This window comes from Hyaena hyaena, unplaced genomic scaffold (assembly GCF_003009895.1).
Source record: "Hyaena hyaena isolate Hyena2069 unplaced genomic scaffold, ASM300989v1 scaffold_187, whole genome shotgun sequence".
In the NCBI taxonomy this organism is placed as follows: Eukaryota; Metazoa; Chordata; class Mammalia; order Carnivora; family Hyaenidae; genus Hyaena; species Hyaena hyaena.
This window is the reverse complement of record NW_024080820.1, coordinates 183605-205226: the sequence shown is the minus strand read 5'-3', so window position 1 is coordinate 205226 and position 21622 is coordinate 183605. Positions and strand designations below refer to the sequence as shown.

At 38.1% G+C, this 21622-nt stretch overlaps 1 protein-coding gene across 1 annotated transcript in view; it reads right to left on the bottom strand.

The window, feature by feature from the left end:
* GABRB1 (gamma-aminobutyric acid type A receptor subunit beta1) overlaps positions 1–21622 on the bottom strand; it is a 158445-nt gene that overhangs the window by 7965 nt on the left and 128858 nt on the right. Inside the window, exons 6-8 of the mRNA XM_039241103.1 lie at positions 16986–17123; positions 16727–16879; positions 12897–13141 (exon numbers count right to left, since the gene is read on the bottom strand). Of these exons, the coding sequence (XP_039097034.1) occupies positions 12897–13141; positions 16727–16879; positions 16986–17123 (536 nt within the window). The remainder of the gene's footprint in view (positions 1–12896; positions 13142–16726; positions 16880–16985; positions 17124–21622) is intronic.

The following is a 21622-nucleotide window of genomic DNA, read 5'->3' as shown; positions in this document are numbered from 1 at the left end:
GTGTGTCAACTTGGCCAGGGTATGGCGTCCCGTTGTTTGGTCTAGTAATTGTCCAGGTGTGGTTGTGAAGGTTATGTTGTAGATGTGACATTTCCAAGCAGTTCTGATAAATAAAGGAGATTCCATTTGATGATGCGGGTGGGCTACAACCTGTCATTGAAAAGTATGAAGAGCAAAAACTGAAGTCTCCGGGAGAAGAAATTCTGCCTCAAGTTTGTAACTTAGAAATTTTGCCTGAACTTCCAAGCCTGCCCTACAGATTTCACACACAATTGTATGAGCTAAATCCTTAAAATAAATCTCTTTTGTTATGTATATTGATTCTGTCCCTACTGGCTCTGTTTCTCTGGAGAACTCTGACTGATAGAAAGGGTATGGCGAAGATCATGAGAGTTGTTTTTCAATGACTCAAGTCCGGAACACATTGATGTGATGGCTCTATTTCGCCCCTCAACCTGAGCAAATGTACAAATTCATTTTCTAGCCTGGGGCTAGGCTTTCTCCCACCCCTTGCAACTTACTCCCTCTGCCCACTCATCCCCAACATCCTCGAACAGTGCCTTAGGCTGTGAAAAATGTAGCTACTCACTGAATTGAACTGTTCTGGATGTTTTCAATATGTAAATATAGCAGAACTCATTTCAGTGTAATTGGAATAAAATATAATCTTGTTTTTAGTGGCAGTTTTAAAGCCCTGTTGAGAAATACCTCTGGGCTCAATCTACTTTGCAAACGGGAAGTTATTCCCTTCTTGCTAGCTAATTCAGTTGGATTCACATGTACTGAGTGGTTCTGAAGTACAGTGCAGGAAGCCATGGGAAGCGGTGGTCGCCGCAGAAGGAGCTGCCTTCCAGAAGCCTACAATCTATTTAACTGAGTTTGTCCAGTGCAAACGGCTGCCTTCGCCCATAGGGAGCAGAGAGCCACACAGCCACATCTCACATCTGCTCATCCTGCTCACAGAATGTACCACATTCACGCTGTTGCTGTCAATCATTAACTCTCACGAGAGCTGCACTGAATGCCAATTCCCTAGGTCTCAATTCCTGAAACCTGAAACCTTTTGGTTTGGTGGGGGGGGGGAGGGGAATGGGAGGCTTTGCTGGAGGTGATTTGCGTGTCTCTTTGCAAATGTCCTGACAACTAGTGATAGAAGAGAAAACTTCTTTCAATATGCCATAGAAGATTAAGTACAAACCTACACACATCTAAACAAATCCAAACTCTGTTATTTAGGAAATTGAATCGAAAAATGGCAAATGAAACAACTGGCAATTTTCCAGAATGTGACTCAGGTAGATAAATTTATCCTGGACCCCTTTCTTTGCCTTCTTTCTCCCATACATTGGTATGAGAAATCCTAATGGCTTTGGTTTTGACTACATCCTGATTCTGACCAACTCTGCCTCACCATCATGTCTTGCTGCATAATTGGTCTTTCTCTTTCCAGGGAGGAGTCCTGTGGTCCTTTCTCTACAGAGCAGCTGGGGTGACGCTTAAAAAATGTAAAATAGACCATGTCTCCTCTGTTTAAATCAAATGATTTCCCAAGACATAAAATAAAATGCAGATTTCTCATCCAAATTCACAGAGTACCATGCGATTTAGCTCCTGCAGGGACCTCCGCCCTCACTTCCTACCACTCTGCCCCTTGAGCTCTCTGCTCCAGCCACACTTGTCTTTTGTTAACTGTTTCCCCTGATGCTCCTAAGTCCTCAGGGCACTGTCAACTGCTGTTCCTCTTTCTTGGAATTGTCTTGCTCAGATTGTTACCTGACTAGCTCCTCACCATTTTCTTCACCATAATTATCATCATCTGCCATTATATCGTGTACTTATTTACACATTTGTTTTATTTTATTATTATTTTTTAATGTTTATTTTTGAGAGAGAGACAGAGCATGAGTTGGAGAAGAGAAGAGAGAGAGAGAGGGATGCAGAATCCAAAGCAAGCTCCAGGCTCTGAGCTGTCAGCACAGAGCCGACACGGGCCTCGAACCCAGGAACCATGAGCTCGTGACCTGAGCCGAAGTTGGACACTTAACCAGCTGAGCCACCCAGGTGCCTCTATTTACATATTTGTTAATTATCAACTGAAATGTAGGCTCCAGGAGCACCGCTGCTCTGCTATTACTGGGGTGTTCATCACTGTAAATCCCCCTGGCTCTTCCAGAAAAGAGACTGATACTCCTAAGGAGGGGCTGAGTACATGTCTATAGAATGAGGAACTCTGACACTCTGACTTCGATTAATCTCTCTAAGCTCTGTTTGAGTTTCAATGGCCAAGGACACATACATAAGTGGCTAGAATCTCTAGGGTGGTGGTTCTCAGACATTCTCATGCATCTTAATCTATTGGGAGCTTTTTAAAAATATAGGTTTGAGCTCACTTCATACTAGATTCAGGCGTTCCCAGTTTGCATTTTATACAAGCATTCCAAGGGTCCTAGCTGATTCTGGGGTACCTAAAATCCACAAAGTTGTTAACTTATTTCAGAGAGCTAAGAATGAATTGCAAATATGCACTATTCAAGCCTGAGTTACATGACATGAAGGTTAGGGAGTAAATTCTTAAGTTGATGTTAGTGGGCATTTATTGAGCTTTGAGTAGAGAATGATAGAAGCAAGAAACTAGAAACTATTTTATACATAGGAGCATTTTATACATAGACTTAAGGAGACCCAATGTTTGAGATGAGTGCTTTTTACAATTAAATATAAAATGCATTATAACCAGCAAATTCACTGAATTCTGAATGATGCAAATAACGGTCATTTTTCAGATTCATCTTCAGTGAATCCCCTTAAAAAGTCATCCAAAACCTCTTCAGTGTTTTGTTCTTAAGGGAAATAAAAGAGTGGTTTTGGTCAAAGTAATTATCACTTTTCGCATGGTTGAAAAGGAGGTATTCAAAACGTGGGATGTTGGGGCACTTGGGTGGCTGAGTCAGTTAAGCGTCTGACTCTTGATTTCTGCTCAGGTCATGATCACGAGGTCCTGAGATGGAGCCCCATGTCAGGCTCCATGCTGGACATGGAGCCTGCTTAAGATTCTCTCTCCCTTTGCTCCTCTCCAGCTCTTGCTTGCCCTCGCATGTGCACACATTCTCTCTCAATCAATCAATCAGTAAAATGTGTGATGTCAATGTATGTGTGCATGTCTTGAAGTTTATGGACTACTACACTCATGTGGATGGGTCCTTGTTACTGTTATCACATTAGGTATGGTCTGTGTTAACCATAGGTTTCTAAGGTAATCAACAAAACCCTTCTACACTTTCTTCCTTCCAACTGGAGAATACCACGAAGTAAAGGCAGAGTGGAGTTATCAATCTCTTTAGATTCTAATATAGAGATTTCAGGAGAAGGAATTGCTGAGAAAAGTATCAACACAGATTGAAAGCAATCTAGGAGCACCTGGGTGGCTCAGACTGTTAAGCGTCCAATCTGGATTATTGCTCAGGTCATGATCTCATAGTTTGTGAGATCTGAGCCTGGCATCAGGCTCTGCTCTGATAGCACAGAGCCTGCTTGGGATTCTCTATCTATCTCTCTCTCTGCCCTTCTCCTGCTCATGCTCTCTCTCTCAGAAATAAAGAAACTTAAAAGAAAGCACTCTATTAATAGCACATATCTATTATTACCATTGACTGTCCTTAATCAAAATAAATGTCCTTCATTAGGAAATATTTATATATTTTTTAAATTTGGAAAGATACTCAACAATTCTCACTTTAGGAGAGGCTTACAAATTTTATTTTTGTAACAATAGAAATATAATAGAGAAAAGTTTCCAATTGTATATGAATTTTAAGAACATCCTGCTTGGTTTTGTAATTAATTCATTAGTTCACTTATTTTAAAAGTCATTTAAGTGCCTGATTTGTGCCAGGCTCTTTGTCAGGCATTGGAAAACCCAAAGTGGAAGATAAAGTGTTTGCATTCAAGTCCTACTCTGTTTTCTTTATAGCGTTTATTATTGCCTGGCATCATGTGTGTGTTTGTGAGTGCCACATTGATTGTGTGTGATGTATTTGTGTGTATAATGTTCATCTTTCTTTCCCATCCAAATGAAAGGTTTTGTTTTATTGATTGCTGACTATACCTGGTGCATACAGAGTATTTTCATAGTATGCCCTCATTAAATATTTGTTTAAGTTAAATATTAAATATTTTTAAGTGACTGTTATTTTTGAGAGAGACAACAAGAGAGTGCAAGCAGGGGAGGGGTGAGGGAGAGGGAGAGAATCTTAAGCAGGCTCCAGGCTCAGCATGGAGCTTGACACGGGGCTCATGGGGCTTGATCACACGACTGTGAGATCATGACCTGAGCCAAAGTCAAGAACTGGACACTTAACTGAGCCACCCAGACACCCCTAAATATTTTTTAAATTAAACAAAAATGGTAATCATAGTGTGCAATGGAGAGCTATAGGAGAAGCACCTGATTAGTGAGGGAAGACATCAGTCAAGAGGTACATTTTGGGGAACAAGCCAAACTAATTTACCAGAGAATGAAAACATGGCAATTTGGGAAAACTGTGAGTTGTTCTTCTAGAGCAAAGTGTGTTCTGGTGAAGGGGAGAGAGAGGAGGAAAGAGGCAGAAGATGAAAGCAGAATGAGATTACCATGGGTGCCAGCATTAAGGAGTATGGATGTTTTCCTTTAGGCAGAGTCTAAGGTGAGTTATGATGGCTGTCTATTGGTTTGGCCTGTCTGATTCCATTCCACCTTCTAATGATAACATTACCTGACATTTCTTGGTGCATGTGTTTGAAGTGGGCCTACTTGCATCTTTAAGGCTCCAGGGACAGGCATGTGACCCAGACCTGGGCATTTATGTTCCCCAACTTCCTAGTCAGAGAGATTGATTTCTGCATGAGAATATGACTCAAGTTGATCCCAAAGACTCAATTCTAAGACGTTATTGTTGTAACTATTGGTTATAAGAAAGTACTTTTGGGTTAGGGTTGCAGAGCTTTGGCATTTTAGAACCACCATGAGGAAAGTAAATGGTTAATGAAAGTAAAGCCATTTTAAAGGAAAGCAGAGTTAACCGATGAAGAGAGATGCTTTCTGATGACAATGTTTAAATATCTGGATACAGCCACATATGAAATTAGAACCATTCATGGACATTCCAGTTGTGTGTGCCAGAAAACACCCCCAACCTTTTTCTTAAGCCTGTTAAGTAAATTTGATTTCTTCCTCATTTACAAGAGAATCCTAGATGTTTGGGTATAGACAAAAATGAGAAGGAGACAGGGAGAGGGAGGAGGGAAGGAAAGAGAGAGGAAGAGAGAAAGAAAGGGAGAAAGAGAGATTTTGAGATTCCTAAAAAGGAAAATTAGACTGTTGAAGCATCTGGAGATTAGCTACATTAAGCCAAGACTAGAGAACAAAGCATCAACTGAGCCAGATTTGGGCATGGATTTGAGGGCTAAAGAAGTTCGTGAATTGCTAACATAGGCTATCATTAGAAATCAAAGGTCCTGCCTGAATTTCTCCAGAATCGAAGATGCTAAGTCGGAGAGGTTAAATTTTCATCAAAGCCTGAGAGCAATGTCTTAGTTGGCCTGAGGACAAGGCAGTGATGTGGGGTAGGTTCTAGGCTCCAAGGCCAATGTAGGTATCCATCTGTTTCAAGCGTGTTTTAGGGAAAAGCTGTTGACCGTTAGGATGCCTGTTCTCACGTGCATTATGTATCCTGGAATTAATCACAGTATGGAGCTGAATTCCATTTAGCAAGTTGTCTGAAAGTGTAGATGTCTAAAAATGTCTGATAATGTAGATGACATGCCACAGAGATTAGGAGTGAGAGAAAAGAGGCCAGACTACAGTATCAATATCTGATTCTGAATGGAAATTCTGTTTCTTAACTGTTGGAGATGCAGCTGTACCTTTGGTGTGAATTTTTGGCAGATCCCACTGGCACCCCCCCATGACTTCAAACGGTTTCATATCATTACCTGATTATAGACTGCCAATCCATCCTAGGTGCAACTATTTGCAAATGGGCAGGCATATGGCCAACAGACACAAGCATGTATATTCCAGGTTAGTCTAAAAGTGGCCCAGAAGTAGCTTACTTACAGCCTACTAGTACTGCGAATCTATCTTTCAAAACTCTAAATACCCTCTCTAGTCATCAAATGATGCCTGAGGGGTTCATGAATCTACAATCTTTATCACCTCGGAGGTTGAAACTCTCCTATTGTCTGGATTCAGCATCTGTACTCCTATAAAAAGATGCTTCGGTGCAGCTGGTGGTAATATAAATCAAGACAAAGCAAGCACTTCTGAAACTTCAGTACAAATGACCCTTGACATGACTGCCCAGCCAAGGCTATCAAGAGTAATGTGTAATAAATGAATAATGCCACGCTCTGCTCTAAGGTACCAAGGCAAATATTAGGGTCCCTCAAATGAAAATTGTCTGAGAGCACAGCACATACATCATTCTCATTCAACTGTTTACAAGTATCTAAAAGGAAAGGGGAGGATCATCCAAACTTTTGTATGAAAGGAAAAAATTTGATATCATTTTCTATTTTTTAAATTTCACCAGGGGATAGCATTTTTAAATACCATACAGGTCACATTATTATCTTAACTGCTGGAGATAATAGACCGAACAGATGAAGTAATACACTTGTTTTGTTATTGAAGATTATATCTATCTGCTGTTATATGACACTGAGATTCAGAAAGAATAGCAGGGGTTGATATAAATCATGTTTTAGAATATATTAAAAATCAAAGTGATAGAAACAATAAGAAAGTTTGGAGCAGAAGATGAAGCAGTCTACAGTCTCTTTTTCTTACTTATTATGAATATATATGCGTTTGATAAAACATTATGATGTAGCATTCAGTACCTTGGGTTACAGTATCTAAGAACTCATCCTGAATGGAGAAGACCTCTCTAAATTTATTCATTCAGTGAATACTTATTTGTTTTTTCCTCTGTTCTAGCCACTGATTAAAGAACAATAAACATAACAGATAAGGACCTTGATCCCAATCCTTGGGAAACTTGCATTTTAATAGAGAGATAGATAGACATTAAAGAATAATTACTTAAACATATATATTCACTATTGAGGTAAATCCTATGGTGGAAAACCCCAGAAAGCCATGAGGACAAATAACAACGGGACAAAATATAAACCACCAGTGTGGGGTGTCAGTTAAGCCTTTCCTGAGGTAGTAACGTTTATGGTAAGAACTAATGCAATGGAAAAATTGAGAGATGGCCAATATTAACTTTAATTTCACTAATTCTTTCTTCTGTTTTATAAAATCTGATGCTGATTCATCTAACGTGATTTTATTTTAAAAAATTTTTAATGTTTTATTTATTTCTGAGAGAGAGAGAGACAGCATGAGCAGGGAAGGGTCAGAGAGAGAGGGAGACACAGAATCTGAAACAGGCTCCAGGCTCTGAGCTGGTGTCAGCACAGAGCCCGACGCAAAGCTCGAACCCACGAACCGGAGATTATGACCTGAGCCGAAGTCAGACGCTTAACCGACTGAGCCACCCAGGTGCCCCAATTCTTTTTAAATATATAAGCAATTTTTATTAAAGGATATATGTAATATATAATGGATATTCTCTCAACTATTTTGAGGGGGTGGAGGATTTGATTTATGCATTATCCTTTGCTAAGGATATAATAATCTAAATAGAAAAATTGAAGTGTATGTAATCTTTTTAAAAAATTTATTTAAATTCAAGTTAGTCAACATACATCATAGTATTGGTTTTAGGAGTAGAATGCAGTGATGCATCACTTACACATAACACCCAGTCTAATGCATTTTTCAATTCTATGATTCCCATTAGTTCTTTTTCACAGTTTCAAATCTTTTTCTGAAACTCCCCATCTCTTCATATATTAATCTGTTCCTATGGACTTTATTTAAAAATTTTTCTTTTGAAATTATTGTAAATTCCTAGAAAGTTGCAGAGATAGCACAGAGAGATCTCATGTACCCTTCACCCAGTTTCTCCCATTGACAACATCTTACTTAACTATTGTACAATATCACCCAGGAAACTGACATTGCTATAAAGTATGTATAGGTCTATGTAGTTTTATTATGTGTGACAATTCATATAACCACCCCTGCAAGATACAGACCTATTCCACCACTACAAAAGTCTGCCTTGTGATACCCCTTTCTAATTAATCACGCTCAACCCCTCCCCCCATCACTAACTCCTGGTTAGCACTGGTCTGTTCTTTAATCTTTATAATTTTATCATTTCAGGCTTATTATATAAATGGAATCAGACAATGTATAATCTTTTAAGATGGACTTTTCTTTTTCTGTCCAGCATAATGCCTTGAGATCCATTCAAATTGCTGTGTGTATCAATAGTTCATTACTTTTTAATTGGGCTGGTATTCCATGGTATGAACATACTACAGTTTGTTTAACCACTTGTCTATTATAGGATATTTCAGCTTCTTTCAGTTTTGGGCTCTTTCCTATGAACTTCTAAATATATTAATTATAGTAATTATTATTAATTATAGTCCTTATCTTTTAAGCCAACATCTGAGGCTCTTGCAGTTCTGTTTCTACTGACTAAGTCTTTTCTCTTAAGTATGGGCATGTTTTCCTGCTTTTTTCTCATGTCTAGTAACTTTTTATTATATAGTAGCTGTTGCTGATGCTCTGTAGAGACTCTGGATTCTATTCTTTTCCCTAATAAGTGTTGGGTTTGGTTTCAATAGGCAGTTAAGGGGCACCTTGGAGGCTTAGTTGGTTGAGTGTCCGACTCTTTTTTTTTTTTTTTACAAATAGTTTATTGTCAAATTAGTTTCCAGAGTGTCCGACTCTTGATTTCGACTCAGGTCATGATCTCAGAGTCATGGGATCAAGCCCCATTCGTGCTTAGCGTGGAGCCTACTTAAGATACTCTCTCTTTTCCTCTGTACCTCTCCCCCTGATCTTTCTCTGTCTCTCTCTAAAATTAAAAAAAAATTAATAATAATAAAAGGCAGTTAAATTACTAATAATGTCACCTAGAATGTGTAGTGAGTGGGTTTTACGTCTAGTTAGGGTGAATCTATTTTAGTTTTTCCCTTAACTGAAGGAGAATCCCTTATTTCTGTTCTTTTTTCAGCCTTTCAGGTGTTTCCCCCTTCCAGACTTCTGAACATTTTATACATTTGTAATTCAGAGGTCAACCAAGGATTTGTGGGAAATTTATATTCAGATGTGTTTAAAAGCTTTCTTTTTTAAAAAATCATTTGTTTCTGAGAAAGAGAGAGACAGAGTGTGAGCAGGAGGCACAGACAGACAGGGAGACACAGAACTCTGAAGCAGACTTCAGGCTCTGAGCTGTCAGCTCAGAGCCCCAAGCATGGCTCAAATTCACAGACTGTGGGATCATGACCTGAGCCTTAACCGACTGAGCCTCCCAGGTGCCCCTATATTCAGGTTTTGCATTTCTCTTGTGGTTCACTTCTTTCTAAGATTTCTAGAAACTCTGGAAGTATCAAATTCCACGTTTTGACTCATCAGACCAATAAAACTACAGGTTTTTTGGCTGAAGTTCTTTGGACTGGGGAGTGGCCTCAGGGCAAAGCTATATAAACACAGATTTAAGATGGTGTCATTCCCTTTATTTGAAGGTTGATTCTCCTTTAGTTTTTGCTTGTTTTCAGTTAGTCTCTTATGTCTTCAAGAAGATTTTAAAAAGTTTTTGCTCAGGAGGCACCTGGGCGGCTCAGTCGGTTGAGTGTCTGACTCTTGATTTTGTCTCAGGTCATGATTTCACAATTGTGAGATCAAGCCCCCCCTCGGGCTCCATGCTGAGTGTGGAGTCTGCTTAAGATCCTCTCTCTCTCACCCCTTGCCCCTCTCCTCTGCTCATGCTGTTTCTCTCTAAAGTAAAAAAAAAAAAATGTGTTTTTTGCTCAGGGTTTATAATTTTTAATCCACAAGAGAGTTAGTTCAATATAAACTACTCTTTCATGTCTCAACATGATTTTTAAATTAATTTTGGCATGATTTTGTCTGTTTGTGTTTCTGTGAAAAGCATTTGTGAAATTTCTAGTCTAGCTTTCCATAGATAAAACCACATTTTTATCTTCTTTAAAAATCCTTGATAATTGAGGGATTTTTCTATCCTTTCTACTGGAATTCAAATTTAAAATGTCAGTTCATCTGGAATAAACATTTCCTGACTAGAGTTCCAGTGAAACCTTACTATGTTTGAGCCCAATGTGACTCAAACACAAAGATCAGTTAGATAGAAACATTTTACTTATTAATTAGTCAGTCACTAAGCTGTCTTCAGAGCCATATGTATTATACATCTAGATATGATGTGACACAGGGGGCTTTCCTTTGGCCTTTATTTGTTCCTTAGCATCTTAGAAAAGTCCTCTGATATCCTGGGGTGGAATCAAGGCAAATGACCAAAGAGTTTGTTTAAAGTTTGTTTTATGATCTTTTTAAATTATCTGAATGAATTGATTTCAGTTTGCTTGACTTTTCCATTTAATTACCTTTCTAGAGAAAGCTGCCTTGCTAGCCAATTCCAAGGCCCTATTTTCTCATTTACCTTTCCAAATTGTACTCATCTTTGAGTGTCCATCCAGTTCATAGCTTCAGATTTTCACACCAGTGAACCTATGCCACTTTATGTATGTAGGGCTTTCCCTCATGATATATCCATTAACACACATTCCAAGCTATGCAGAGGCTTAGAATGCAACTGAGATGAGAATGGGAACAGAAAAGAGGTGGCCTTAAAAACTGCTAACATACTTTTAAAGCTAGTATGTTTACAATCAGCCTTTTTCTGTCAGATACACTCCTCAAGGCAGGCGCTGTCCTGTTTCATCTTATAATCTAATCACCTCCTCTGAATATAATTTTCTTTCCCACAAAGATCAGAAGATTCTTCAAGGCAAGTATCATGTTTCCTCCTTCTCCCATAGAATCCAGAATAATATTTCACATAACAGTGAAAACTTACTGGGGCACCTGGGTAGGTCAGGTCGTTAAGCTTCCCACTCTTGATTTCAGCTCAGGTCATGATCTCATAATTCGTGAGATCAAGCCCTGCATTGGGCCAGAGCTGACAGCGTGGAGCTCACTTGGGATTCTCTCCCTCTCTTTCTTTGCTTCCCTCACTCATGCTCATGCTCTCTCTCTTTCTCTCTCTCTCTCTCAAAAAAAAATTAAACTTAAAAAAGAAACTTTTATTTTTTTAATTTGTTTTTAAATGTTTTATTTATTTCTGAGAGAGAGGCAGCGTGAGCAGGGGAGGGTCAGAGAGAGAGATACAGAATCCGAAGCAGGCTACAGGCTCTGAGCTAGCTGTCAGCACAGAGCCCGATGTGGGGCTCGAACCCACGATCCATGAGATCATGACCTGAGCCGAAGTCAGACACTTAACTGACTGAGCCACGCAGGCGCCCCAAAAAAGAAACTTTTAAAAAAAGAGTTAAAATTTATTTGAATGAGTTACTTTGAATTTTGACCATTTGGCTGAATCTGTTTGGTATTTTGCTTACAAGTTTCTAATTACCTGACAGTGTTTGTCCAGTTTTGATATCCCACCAAAGAGCATGAAGATGCATCTTGAAGATTTATAGTTTGGCTTCTGCCTGATTCTCCACCCACCTTTAATACTACGTTCTCTCCCTCACTTACTACATTGGTCTTCTCTTGGTACTTTAACACCTCAAGCAATTCTGTCCTCAGAGCCTCAGCACTTGTTATGTTCTCTGCCTTGAATGGGCATGGCGTGGTTACTGCCTCTCATCACTTAGGTCTCAGATCAAATGGTCCTGTCTCACAGAGGTCTTCCTGATCTCCCTTGTAGCTGATCCAAATCATTCTCTTACCCATCACTCTCTTTTACTTCCTTCATTGCACTCACTACAACCTCATGTACTATCCTCCTAATGTGTTTACATGTTTATGGCTTGCCTTCCCACATTGGAGTCTAAACTCTATGAGAACCAGGAAGCTTCGTCTCCTTCAGAGAAGTATCCCATGCTCAGAATGGTGGCTAAATGAGTGAATCTTTGAGTTGTCGCCTTGTGTGCCATCTTGAAAACAACTTATAGTAGATACAGTATTTCAGTATACACAATTTCAATTTGATTTCAGTGAAACATGGCTTAGAAGTAGAGGCTAAAGAGATGTTCTTAAAGAATAAAGAAAGCATTAATGAAAGCACAAGTCATAAGTTCTACCAATGAAAAGCAAAAGAAAAATAGTGACAACGCCTTGCATCTAAGGGTAATAGCTAGCTAGCTATAATCACAATGTATGCCTATTATGCTCCAGGTATCGTTACAAATTCAGACTTAAAAAAACCTCACTGAGTCCTTATAACAACTCTATGAGATAAGTATACTATAATAATCTCCACTTTATGGATGATGACCTTGAGAACAGAGACTAAATGAGAGGTTACATAGGTGGATGTGCCTGAAGTTATAAAGCCAGTAAGTAGCTGAGTTGGGATTCACACTCAAGCAGTTTAATTCCATCTGTGGTTGTAACTACTGGGCCATATCTCTTCATTTCCACTTAGTACAGAACTGATTCATTTTAGTTCTCTCATTTATTTATCAAGCAAATCTGGCATGATTCTTCTGCCTATAGTTTCACAACTATATAGTTTAGAATAAAGAATACTGAATTTAAGGTTGAGTTTTAGGCCCAAGTATGTTATTAATCTATGTTAACTTCAACCTAACTTCTTCAATTCTCAATTCTCAAATATGTAAAAGGGAGGGTGCTTTGGCTGTATTAAAGATAAACTAATATACTTTTTTTTTTCTTGTTATGGGGGCCCTGAGCACCATGCCGCTGATAAATTTTGGAAGAATATTATAAGGAATATTTAATACATTACCTGAACTTTATTCATCTCCAGTTTGTTCTTCTCATTGGCACTCTGGTCTTGTTTGCCAGCTCCCTTTTTCTGCGGGCCTTTCCCGAAGAAGATGTAATTTACAAAGGCATATTCCAGGAGAGCCAGGAACACAAACACAAAGCAACCCATCAGGTAAATGTCAATCGCTTTGACATAAGGGATCTTTGGCAAAGTCTCCCTGAGGTGAGTGCTGATGGTTGTCATCGTCAGCACGGTGGTGATTCCTGTGAAACAGGAAGACGCATCTTAGCTGAATGCACTTTTTTAATGTTTTTATTTATTTTTGAGAGAGACAGAGCGAGTGGGAGAGGGGCGGAGAGAGGGTCACAGAAACTGAAGCAGGCTCCAGACTCTGAGCTGTCAGCACAGAGCCCGACACGGGGCTTGAACTCACAAGCTGTAAGATCATGACCTGAGCTGAAGTCGGATGCTCAACCCACTAAGCCACCCAGGAGCTCCCTGAATGTACTTGTTAAGCTCCTTTAAAGACTATTTCCTTATTCCTGCTCTTTCCTTGTTGGTGTCCCAGAATGATGGCAGTGACATGATAAACCGCTGGGCAAAAGGAGGAGATATTTTGAAGAACAAAGCCACACACTCTTCATACAGTCCGTGAACAAATCATAAAACAGGATGTACCATTAATGGAGAGTTGGAAACCATTGTTTTAAAATAATGCACATAGAAAAAAGAAGAATAAATAGAATTGCTTATCAAAATCCCACTGATAGGCTACTGTTTAGTCAAATGTCCCTCATTCTGTTACACAGCACATCTTCTGTCCCTCAATATCTCTCTCATTTTCCTACTAAATCTGTCCTTGTGATACTAATGCCCACAACAGCCACTAACAAACTGAAAGTTGGATTTTGAGGAGACCTACTTCATTCCATAAATCTATAATACATCCAAGCCACAAGGTCAGTATTACACGTTAGAATAATAATGTATCATTCATAGTGAGACAACACTAAAAGAAGAAATATGGAAGAAGTTTCATGATTTTCATCAAACATGTGATATACGTATTTTTTAGATACAATTTTGTTGCTTTGGTTTTTCAAATATTACCTCTAATTCTTGACTCTAGAGCCTGGAGTGAATTAGTTCCCTGGAGTCAAGAAAAGATTTCCTGAAAAATTCAACTTGGATTTGTTGAAGAAGGTTGAGACTGTAAACTCTTAAAAGGAAAATTCTGTTTTGTCTATTTTGTTAAACACAGCTTTCTTTTTAAAAAGAATTTTTTTTTTAAATTTATTTCTGAGAGAGAGAGAGAGAGACAGCATGAGCAGGGAAGGGCCAGAGAGAGAGAGATACAGAATCTGAAGCAGGCTCCAGACTCTGAGCTAGCCATCAGTACAGAGCCCAACACGGGGCTCGAACCCACAAACCGTGAGATCATGACTTGAGCCAAAGTCAGAGGCTTAACCAACTGAGCCACCCAGGTACCCCTAAACACAGCTTTCTTGCCCATATAATCTTTGCATGGCTGTGTAATAAATATTTGGTGTGGATGATGGCAATGATGCAATGTAGTTGGAAAAAACAAAAGTGAAAAAGAAGTTGGAATCTTACGTAGATAATTTGTGTTCTAATTAATACTACACATTTATATAGCATATTACAGTTTTATTTTTTTTAAGCTTATTTATTTATTTTTGAGAGAGAGAGATAGAGACTGGGGTAGGGACTGGTGGGCGGGAGAGAGAGGGAGACAGAGAGAGAATCCCGGGCAGGCTCTGCGCTGACAGCCCCAATATGGAGCTTGATCTCATGAACAGCGAAATCATGACCTGAGCCCAAATCAAGAGTTGGATGCTTAACTGACTGAGCCACCCAGGTGCTCTCGCATTACAGTTTTAAACACAGTTATGAATTATCTTATATGGCTGTCATAACAGCTTGCTGAGTATGATAAGGCAGGGATATTTTTTCTGTTTTATAGATGCATTAATAGAAACTCTGAGATTAGTTATTTTCCATCTATCACCCAGTTAGGGGCAAAAAAAAGAAGGAAGTGTTAAACAAAGGCACTTAAAACGAAAACAGAGATGAGAAGATAAAACTTGAAATTTGATGGCAGTCCTTAAAAATAAAGACAGGAAATGTTAAAATGGATGTTAATAACCAAGGACATCTGGCAAAGAGAATAGAAGGTAGGAAATGAAAAGGCGGAAAAATAGTTAAGCGCTCATTTGCCCATGAGACTATTCTGGATACATTCCCTGACTTGACTATTCAACTTTAAGGGAACAGATAAAATAAGAAGTCAGGGTTACCACACAAAAAGTTAAAATGTTACAGATCAGTGATGAATTCAAAAGTGCTGCATTGCTCTGAAATGCCATCATGAGTGGTCTTACTTATTTCTTTGAATACAATTTTAAAGTTCACCCAATATAATTCTAGATAATGTCCTTGGCAGAATAAACAGTTCATTTACAAATCTACTAATTCCACTTCAATTTCTACTCCTTGGCTTAAATTTTTAAGCCAGAGGGGTTAGTTATCAAATGCTTTTTTTTAACTTAAGTTTTAAAATATCACAGATTTTACATTTCAAAGAAAAGATTAAGTCAACATTTTTATGTGCTAACATCTTTAATCAAAATACCATTAGCTTTGGGGATAGATGTGTAAGGAGAACCACAATTCATGACCTTGATAGTTGTTATTCTCTTATGTTGACGTCATCTGCTGTTTTTTCCTTAACCATAGTATATATGTACTCATGTTCACATTCAGGTATGTGTGCAGATTCATACCTATGATGTGATAAACTATTTGTTGGCTTTCCTTAGTTTTGGAATGTTCAAAGATTCATAAGCGGCTGCCAGCACTTGACAGTGAGCCATCAGAAATCAGCTACAGAGTTGACAATTAGTTTGGGTGTGAATGGTTATGGTGAGCATCTAACCCAGTGCAGCAATCTCAGAAGTGAGAAGTGATGTGTATGTCAGCAATCTCAGAAAAAGTGAGAAGAAGTGTGTGTGTGTGTGTGTGTGTGTGTGTGTGTGTGCACGTGTGCACACATGCACACATCTGTGAGAATAAGCCCCAGAAAGTGATACCTGAAAGGGCTCTAGGATCAAATAATGAGGCAGACCCATACATACTCTGATTCATCAAACAGACCTTATATATTCTGACTTTCCAAGCAACCCTTTAAAGTCTCAAATATAGCCCTTCAGCTTGCAGCAATTTACTCAACCATGGCAAGATTAATTTTGAATTTTGTTCCTCCAGGAAGGAAGCCATTTTTATTCTGTGCTGATCACAGATCATTAATATAGCTGATGAATGTCTGTGCCTTATTCAAGGGCGATGAGCTCCATTTAAGGGAAACTCAGATCGATACCTTAACTTTAGTTAATGTTCAAGAGAGAGTATTTTTCAACAATTGACACATCTTGTTAACAGTCACAAGGTTTAGCTTTCTCCAAATCCATTTGAAACTAATGCATTGTAAATGTTCTTCACTGTAAAAAGCAGAGACCAAAGAGGAAATCACCACAAAGTTAGTAAAAATTTGTGTAATGAAAATTTAAAAATAGACTCTAAGAAGCACAAATATAGTTAGTATTAAATATATTTTAAGAAATTTTTTTGGTAAAATGCTAAAAAGATATTGCATGTAAAACATTCATCCTGAAAATGCTTACCCTTCAATGTTTCACTCTCAAGGACTTTTCTGGTAATCTCATTCTTTGACTTGCTCTAAGAGTAAGCCATTGCTTATAATTTCTAACATTGTTTGGTTGGTTGAAGCTAAGCCCTGACAACTCTTTGCAGTGCTGGGAATGCCTTACCTAATGCAACTCTGGCTGCAGATGCATCATAGTTGATCCAAAAAGACACCCAGGACAGAATTGTAATCAATGTGGAAGGCATGTAGGTTTGCAAAATGAAGTAGCCAATATTTCTCTTTAGACGAAAACTTAGCGACAGTCGTGGATATGCCCCTGAGTTACAAAAGAAAAAAGAAAAAAAAATCAGATCTCCATTTGGTAGGAGTCATCTTCCTTCTTTCATAGTGCCCCGAGTTCATCTGGGGGGAAACGTCCTCACCAGTTGTGAACTCCACTTTCTTGGAGACCATCTTGTAGTCGACAATTGAAAACTGAGGAAGCTCAATTTTATTAACTCCAGTTACTGCTCCCTCTCCTCCATTCCAGTAAAACTCAATGTCATCGGTGGTATAGCCATCTGAAACCAAGACATACAGCACAGTTAAATAGAGTTAAGTTGATCTAGACATTCATTTTGAAGAGTCTTGGAACTGGAGAGAAAATTCCCAGCAAGCGGTAGTAAGACGACAATGCTGTAAATCAGGATGGCATATAGGTCTCATAATGAGCACTATTCCTGCATTGGGAAGAGGGATGCATCCGCTCTAGTGGACATAAATTCTGATCGTTCAGTGATGTCCGATATCATTACTCCTTGTTTTCTTTGCGTCTATTAATGGGAATTCTTTGGTTAGATAAGTGGATAGCTGAATTCTAGTACCTGAACATAGATTTTTACTGTGCACCATTTAACAACAATACATAATAATAAGTGAGCACATATTTGTTAAAAGGAAAACGGAAAGGGCAAAATGGTGGAGTATAATGAAAAATCAAATTTGTACATACTCATGTGATCAAGACCTTTAAAAAAGAAATACATATCTATTTTAGAAAATAGGTAAACTTCTATTCATATACATATATTTAATATTTATTTATTTTGGGGAGACTGCAAGTGGAACAGGGGCAGAGAGAGACACTAGATCTGACGCAGGCTCTGTGCTGATAGGCTGAGAGCAGCGAGCCCGCTGTGGGGCTTAAACCCACCAACCGTGAGATCATGATCTGAGTTGAAGTCGGATCCTCCACTGACTGAGCCACCCAGGTGCCCCTCATATATTTTTATTATATCTAATACATAGGTGAAAAATCAAGAACTATATGAATTTTTAATTAAATTTTAAAGTGAAGTACAATTCACATATAATATTGTATTAGTTTCAGGTATACAATATAGTGATCAATAATTCTATATATTATGATTGCTCCCTGTGTAAGTGTGAAGAACTTTATGAATTTTTATTTAGTGTTTATTTATTTTGAGAGATAGAGAGAGAGAGAGAGCACAAGTTGGGGAGAGGCAGAGACAGAGGGAGACATAGAATCAAAAGCAGGCTCCAGGCTCTCAGCTGTTAGTACAGAGCCCAAAGTGGGGCTAGAACCCACCGACCACAATTTCATGAGCTGAGCTGAAGTCAGATGTTTAGCCAACTAGTCACCCAGGGACCCCTATGAATTTTGATAATACATTTATAGCTTAATATTTATGAGGGAGAGCTTTTGTTAATTTAAGAGGAATGTGTAGAGGATTGCAATTTGCATTATTAGGGGCTACCCTGAAGTCTATTGTCTTCTCCTTTTCTCTTCTGCTTCCCCCTTACCAGAGGTCTAGCTGGGTTATGGTCATATAAAATACTAACTTCTATAAAAACAATGTATGGGTATATTTAAAAATTTAAAAAAACTTTAAGGCATATAGAAGGCTATAGTTGTCTCTTTCTACCTGGTTGAGATAAAGAAGAAATTTCTAAGTTCATTTTCTCTTTATATTCACCTCCAATAAAAAAAATCAAATCCTTTTTTTCCCCATTAGAATTACTAGGGCTTGTGTTTTGAAGATAACCATATAATGTAGTAGACATGAAGCTGACCTACTTTTGATTAAAGTCAGTAATATTTTACAAGAGATTTTAAAAAAGAACATATTTAAACTTTAGAAGAGTGCCAAGTGGTAAGGATCACTGAAAACATATCCCTGCAAGGATGTAGGAAATTTTAAGCTACTCTTTTTTTTTTGAGGGGAAATAAATCTGTCTTAATTTTATTGCTTTATACATTTCTCACTTATCTTCAAAAAAGGCTCTTTTTTGAATTCTTATTCTTAAACTCGTTGAACCCCCAACTGTTTTATATTTGTTACTTTTGCCACTCTATGGAGGTTATTATTTACTGTGATAAGTTTCAATTTAGCTTATTTTATTTCTCTTTAAACCATTTCCTTCTAGGTCTAAGAACTTGCCTTTTCTTCAAAGGGTAATATTCCATATTCAGTAACCCATTGTACAATGACTAAGGTTTAGCCATAGGAACAGAAGATATTTACTTTTAGCTATAACCCCTGGTGTCCAAAAAGCTGTGAGAACATCTTTACCTATTGGACTTAGAGTAATCTACATTTTATTGGCTTATTGACTTATTGGCATATTGGGGATTTGTGATATGTCTGCATAGGTTGTAACAAATGTACAGCAGTTGTAACAAAGGTACTATTCTAGTGGGGGCTGTTGATAATGGAGGAGTCTATGAATGTGTGGAAGCTTGTGGCATATTGGAAGTCTCTGTATCTTCCTCTCAATTTTTCTGTGAACCTAAAACCACTCTATAAAAGTAAAAGTCTTTAAGAAATAACTTCTAGGGGCACCTGGGTGGCTCAGTCAGTTGAGTGTTCAACCCCACTTCCGCTCACATCATCAACTCATGGTTCTTGAGTTCAAGCCCCACATCAGGCTCTGTGCTGACAGCTCGGAGCCTGAAGCCTGCTTTGGATTCTTTGTCTCCCTCTCTCTCTGCCCCTTTCCCACTCACACTCTGTCTCTGTTTTTCTCTCTCTCTCTCTCTTTCAAAAATAAACATTAAAAATAAAAAAAATAACTTCTAAAAACTTCACAGAAACATATACATACATATGTGTAGATGGATAAATGGATAAAAAATAAAATAAATACATAAATACACAAATAAATAAAATTTGATGGTAATTTCTGAGGACCATGGATCCTGTAAAGCCCATTTATGGATTCTAGAATGAGAAAATGGCTAGTGGCAATATGATAGCTTAAATTCAACACTGATGTTCTCCCTTCCATTTTCAGTTCAACTATGATCTATTTCTAACCCCAGCGTTGAAGTATGACCTGGGGAATGTGAGGTCTCAGCTCTGTCTGGATCTAGTGGACAATGCTGTCATGGGGTTTTTTTCTCTGCTCTGGGATGAGAGAGAACTTGGGGACTAGTGGCATGGAGTTCTTGAATGGGGATTGGGACAGTGAGATTAGCCAAGAAGGCTGAATTCAGGGGCTCGTTGGGGCTGCTAAAGGGCACTGACACTTGGGTGGCTGGAGGAATTGTTTTGAGAGGTGGGAGAGTTGAAAAGGTAGCCTGCCTGAGAGACAGAGATTATCTCCTGGTGTATCAGCAGGAGAATGACAATTTACCAGGAGCTCAGGATACTTTTCAGCTAGAACATTGTTTCCATTAACAGTGCTCTGGCAGCTGGCCCCAAACCACAACGTGTATGTAAGAAAAAAACAACAATGCTTATAAGAGAATCCAATAGTCCTAGAGGAGAAGGGCAAGCAGAACATCCAGAGTGTATGGCCCCTAGTGAAAAGAGCTGGTGGAGGAGGAAGATGATAGTTTGAACTCTTCATTTTCCATCCTTATAAAAATATTGGAACACTGATATTATATATATCTCAACACTTAAGTATATTTGATTAGAGCACAGAAATTTTCCTTATACTAAAACCCATAGATTTTAAAAAAAGATGTTTTAGATAAGTTGAGAAGATGGTCACTGGTGAGGCCAGATTAATGTCTTAGAAGACAGCTTGAAAAAATATCTCAAAAGAAAACAAAATTACAGAGATTTGGAAAGTATGAAGTAAACATAAAGGACTTTAAAGAACTCATCTAGAAGTTCTAATATATAAACAGTAGGCATTCTTGAAAGAAGATGAGCTAAAAGAAATAAAAAGAAAACCCAAGTTCTCTTGAGCTTAATAAATAAAATATTTTGCAAATTGAAAGGCTCATTATATTGGGTAATTGTGATATCATTCCTGAACTCCAAAAAAATCTTAGAATTTTCCAGACAGAAAGTTCAAGGTATTTTCAAAGGAAAACATATTGGACTTCTTATATGGAAGGGAAAAGTTTAGGGAGTAATGTCCACAGAATATCTAGAGTATAGGCCAAAAAGACAGCAAATTTGAGACCCCAGTGTCCCATTCCCTGCCCAAATTTGCTTCTTCCAGAGATAATATACAAAGCTACAAAGATTAGAAAACATATCACCCAGGGACCTATTTGAGGAAACGATTCTACAGGAAGTCTAATCACATAATGAATCAGGATGGATAACTAACACGCAATAAGGGAAATCACCTTGGAAACAGGGCTTGTAAAGAATCATAAGACTACTTTGTTCAAGTCTATGCAAACAAATTAGCAAATCTGAATGAAATGGATACATTTTTCATAAGAAAAGCATTTGTCCAAATCAGGAGAGATAGATGATCAAAAGAGCTTGATTTCATTTCCTATAAACAAATACCCACTAGACTCAAATATTTAAGAATTTATAATTCTATTACTACTGAAACAGTTCCAGAGTAGAGGCAAAGAGCGAATACTTCCAAATTATTTTTAAATAAAGTAAGCAAAACATATTAGTGAACAAAATCCAGCAGTACATTAAATAGTAAGGCATAACCGGTGGGTTTTCTAATCTGTGAATTGTTCAATATTAGAAAAATCTAGTGATGTATTTTATTATATTAACAGATTTACAGAGAAGGAATGAATATGATTTTTTACAGAGGGGCCAAAGGGGCATTTGACAAAATGTAATAA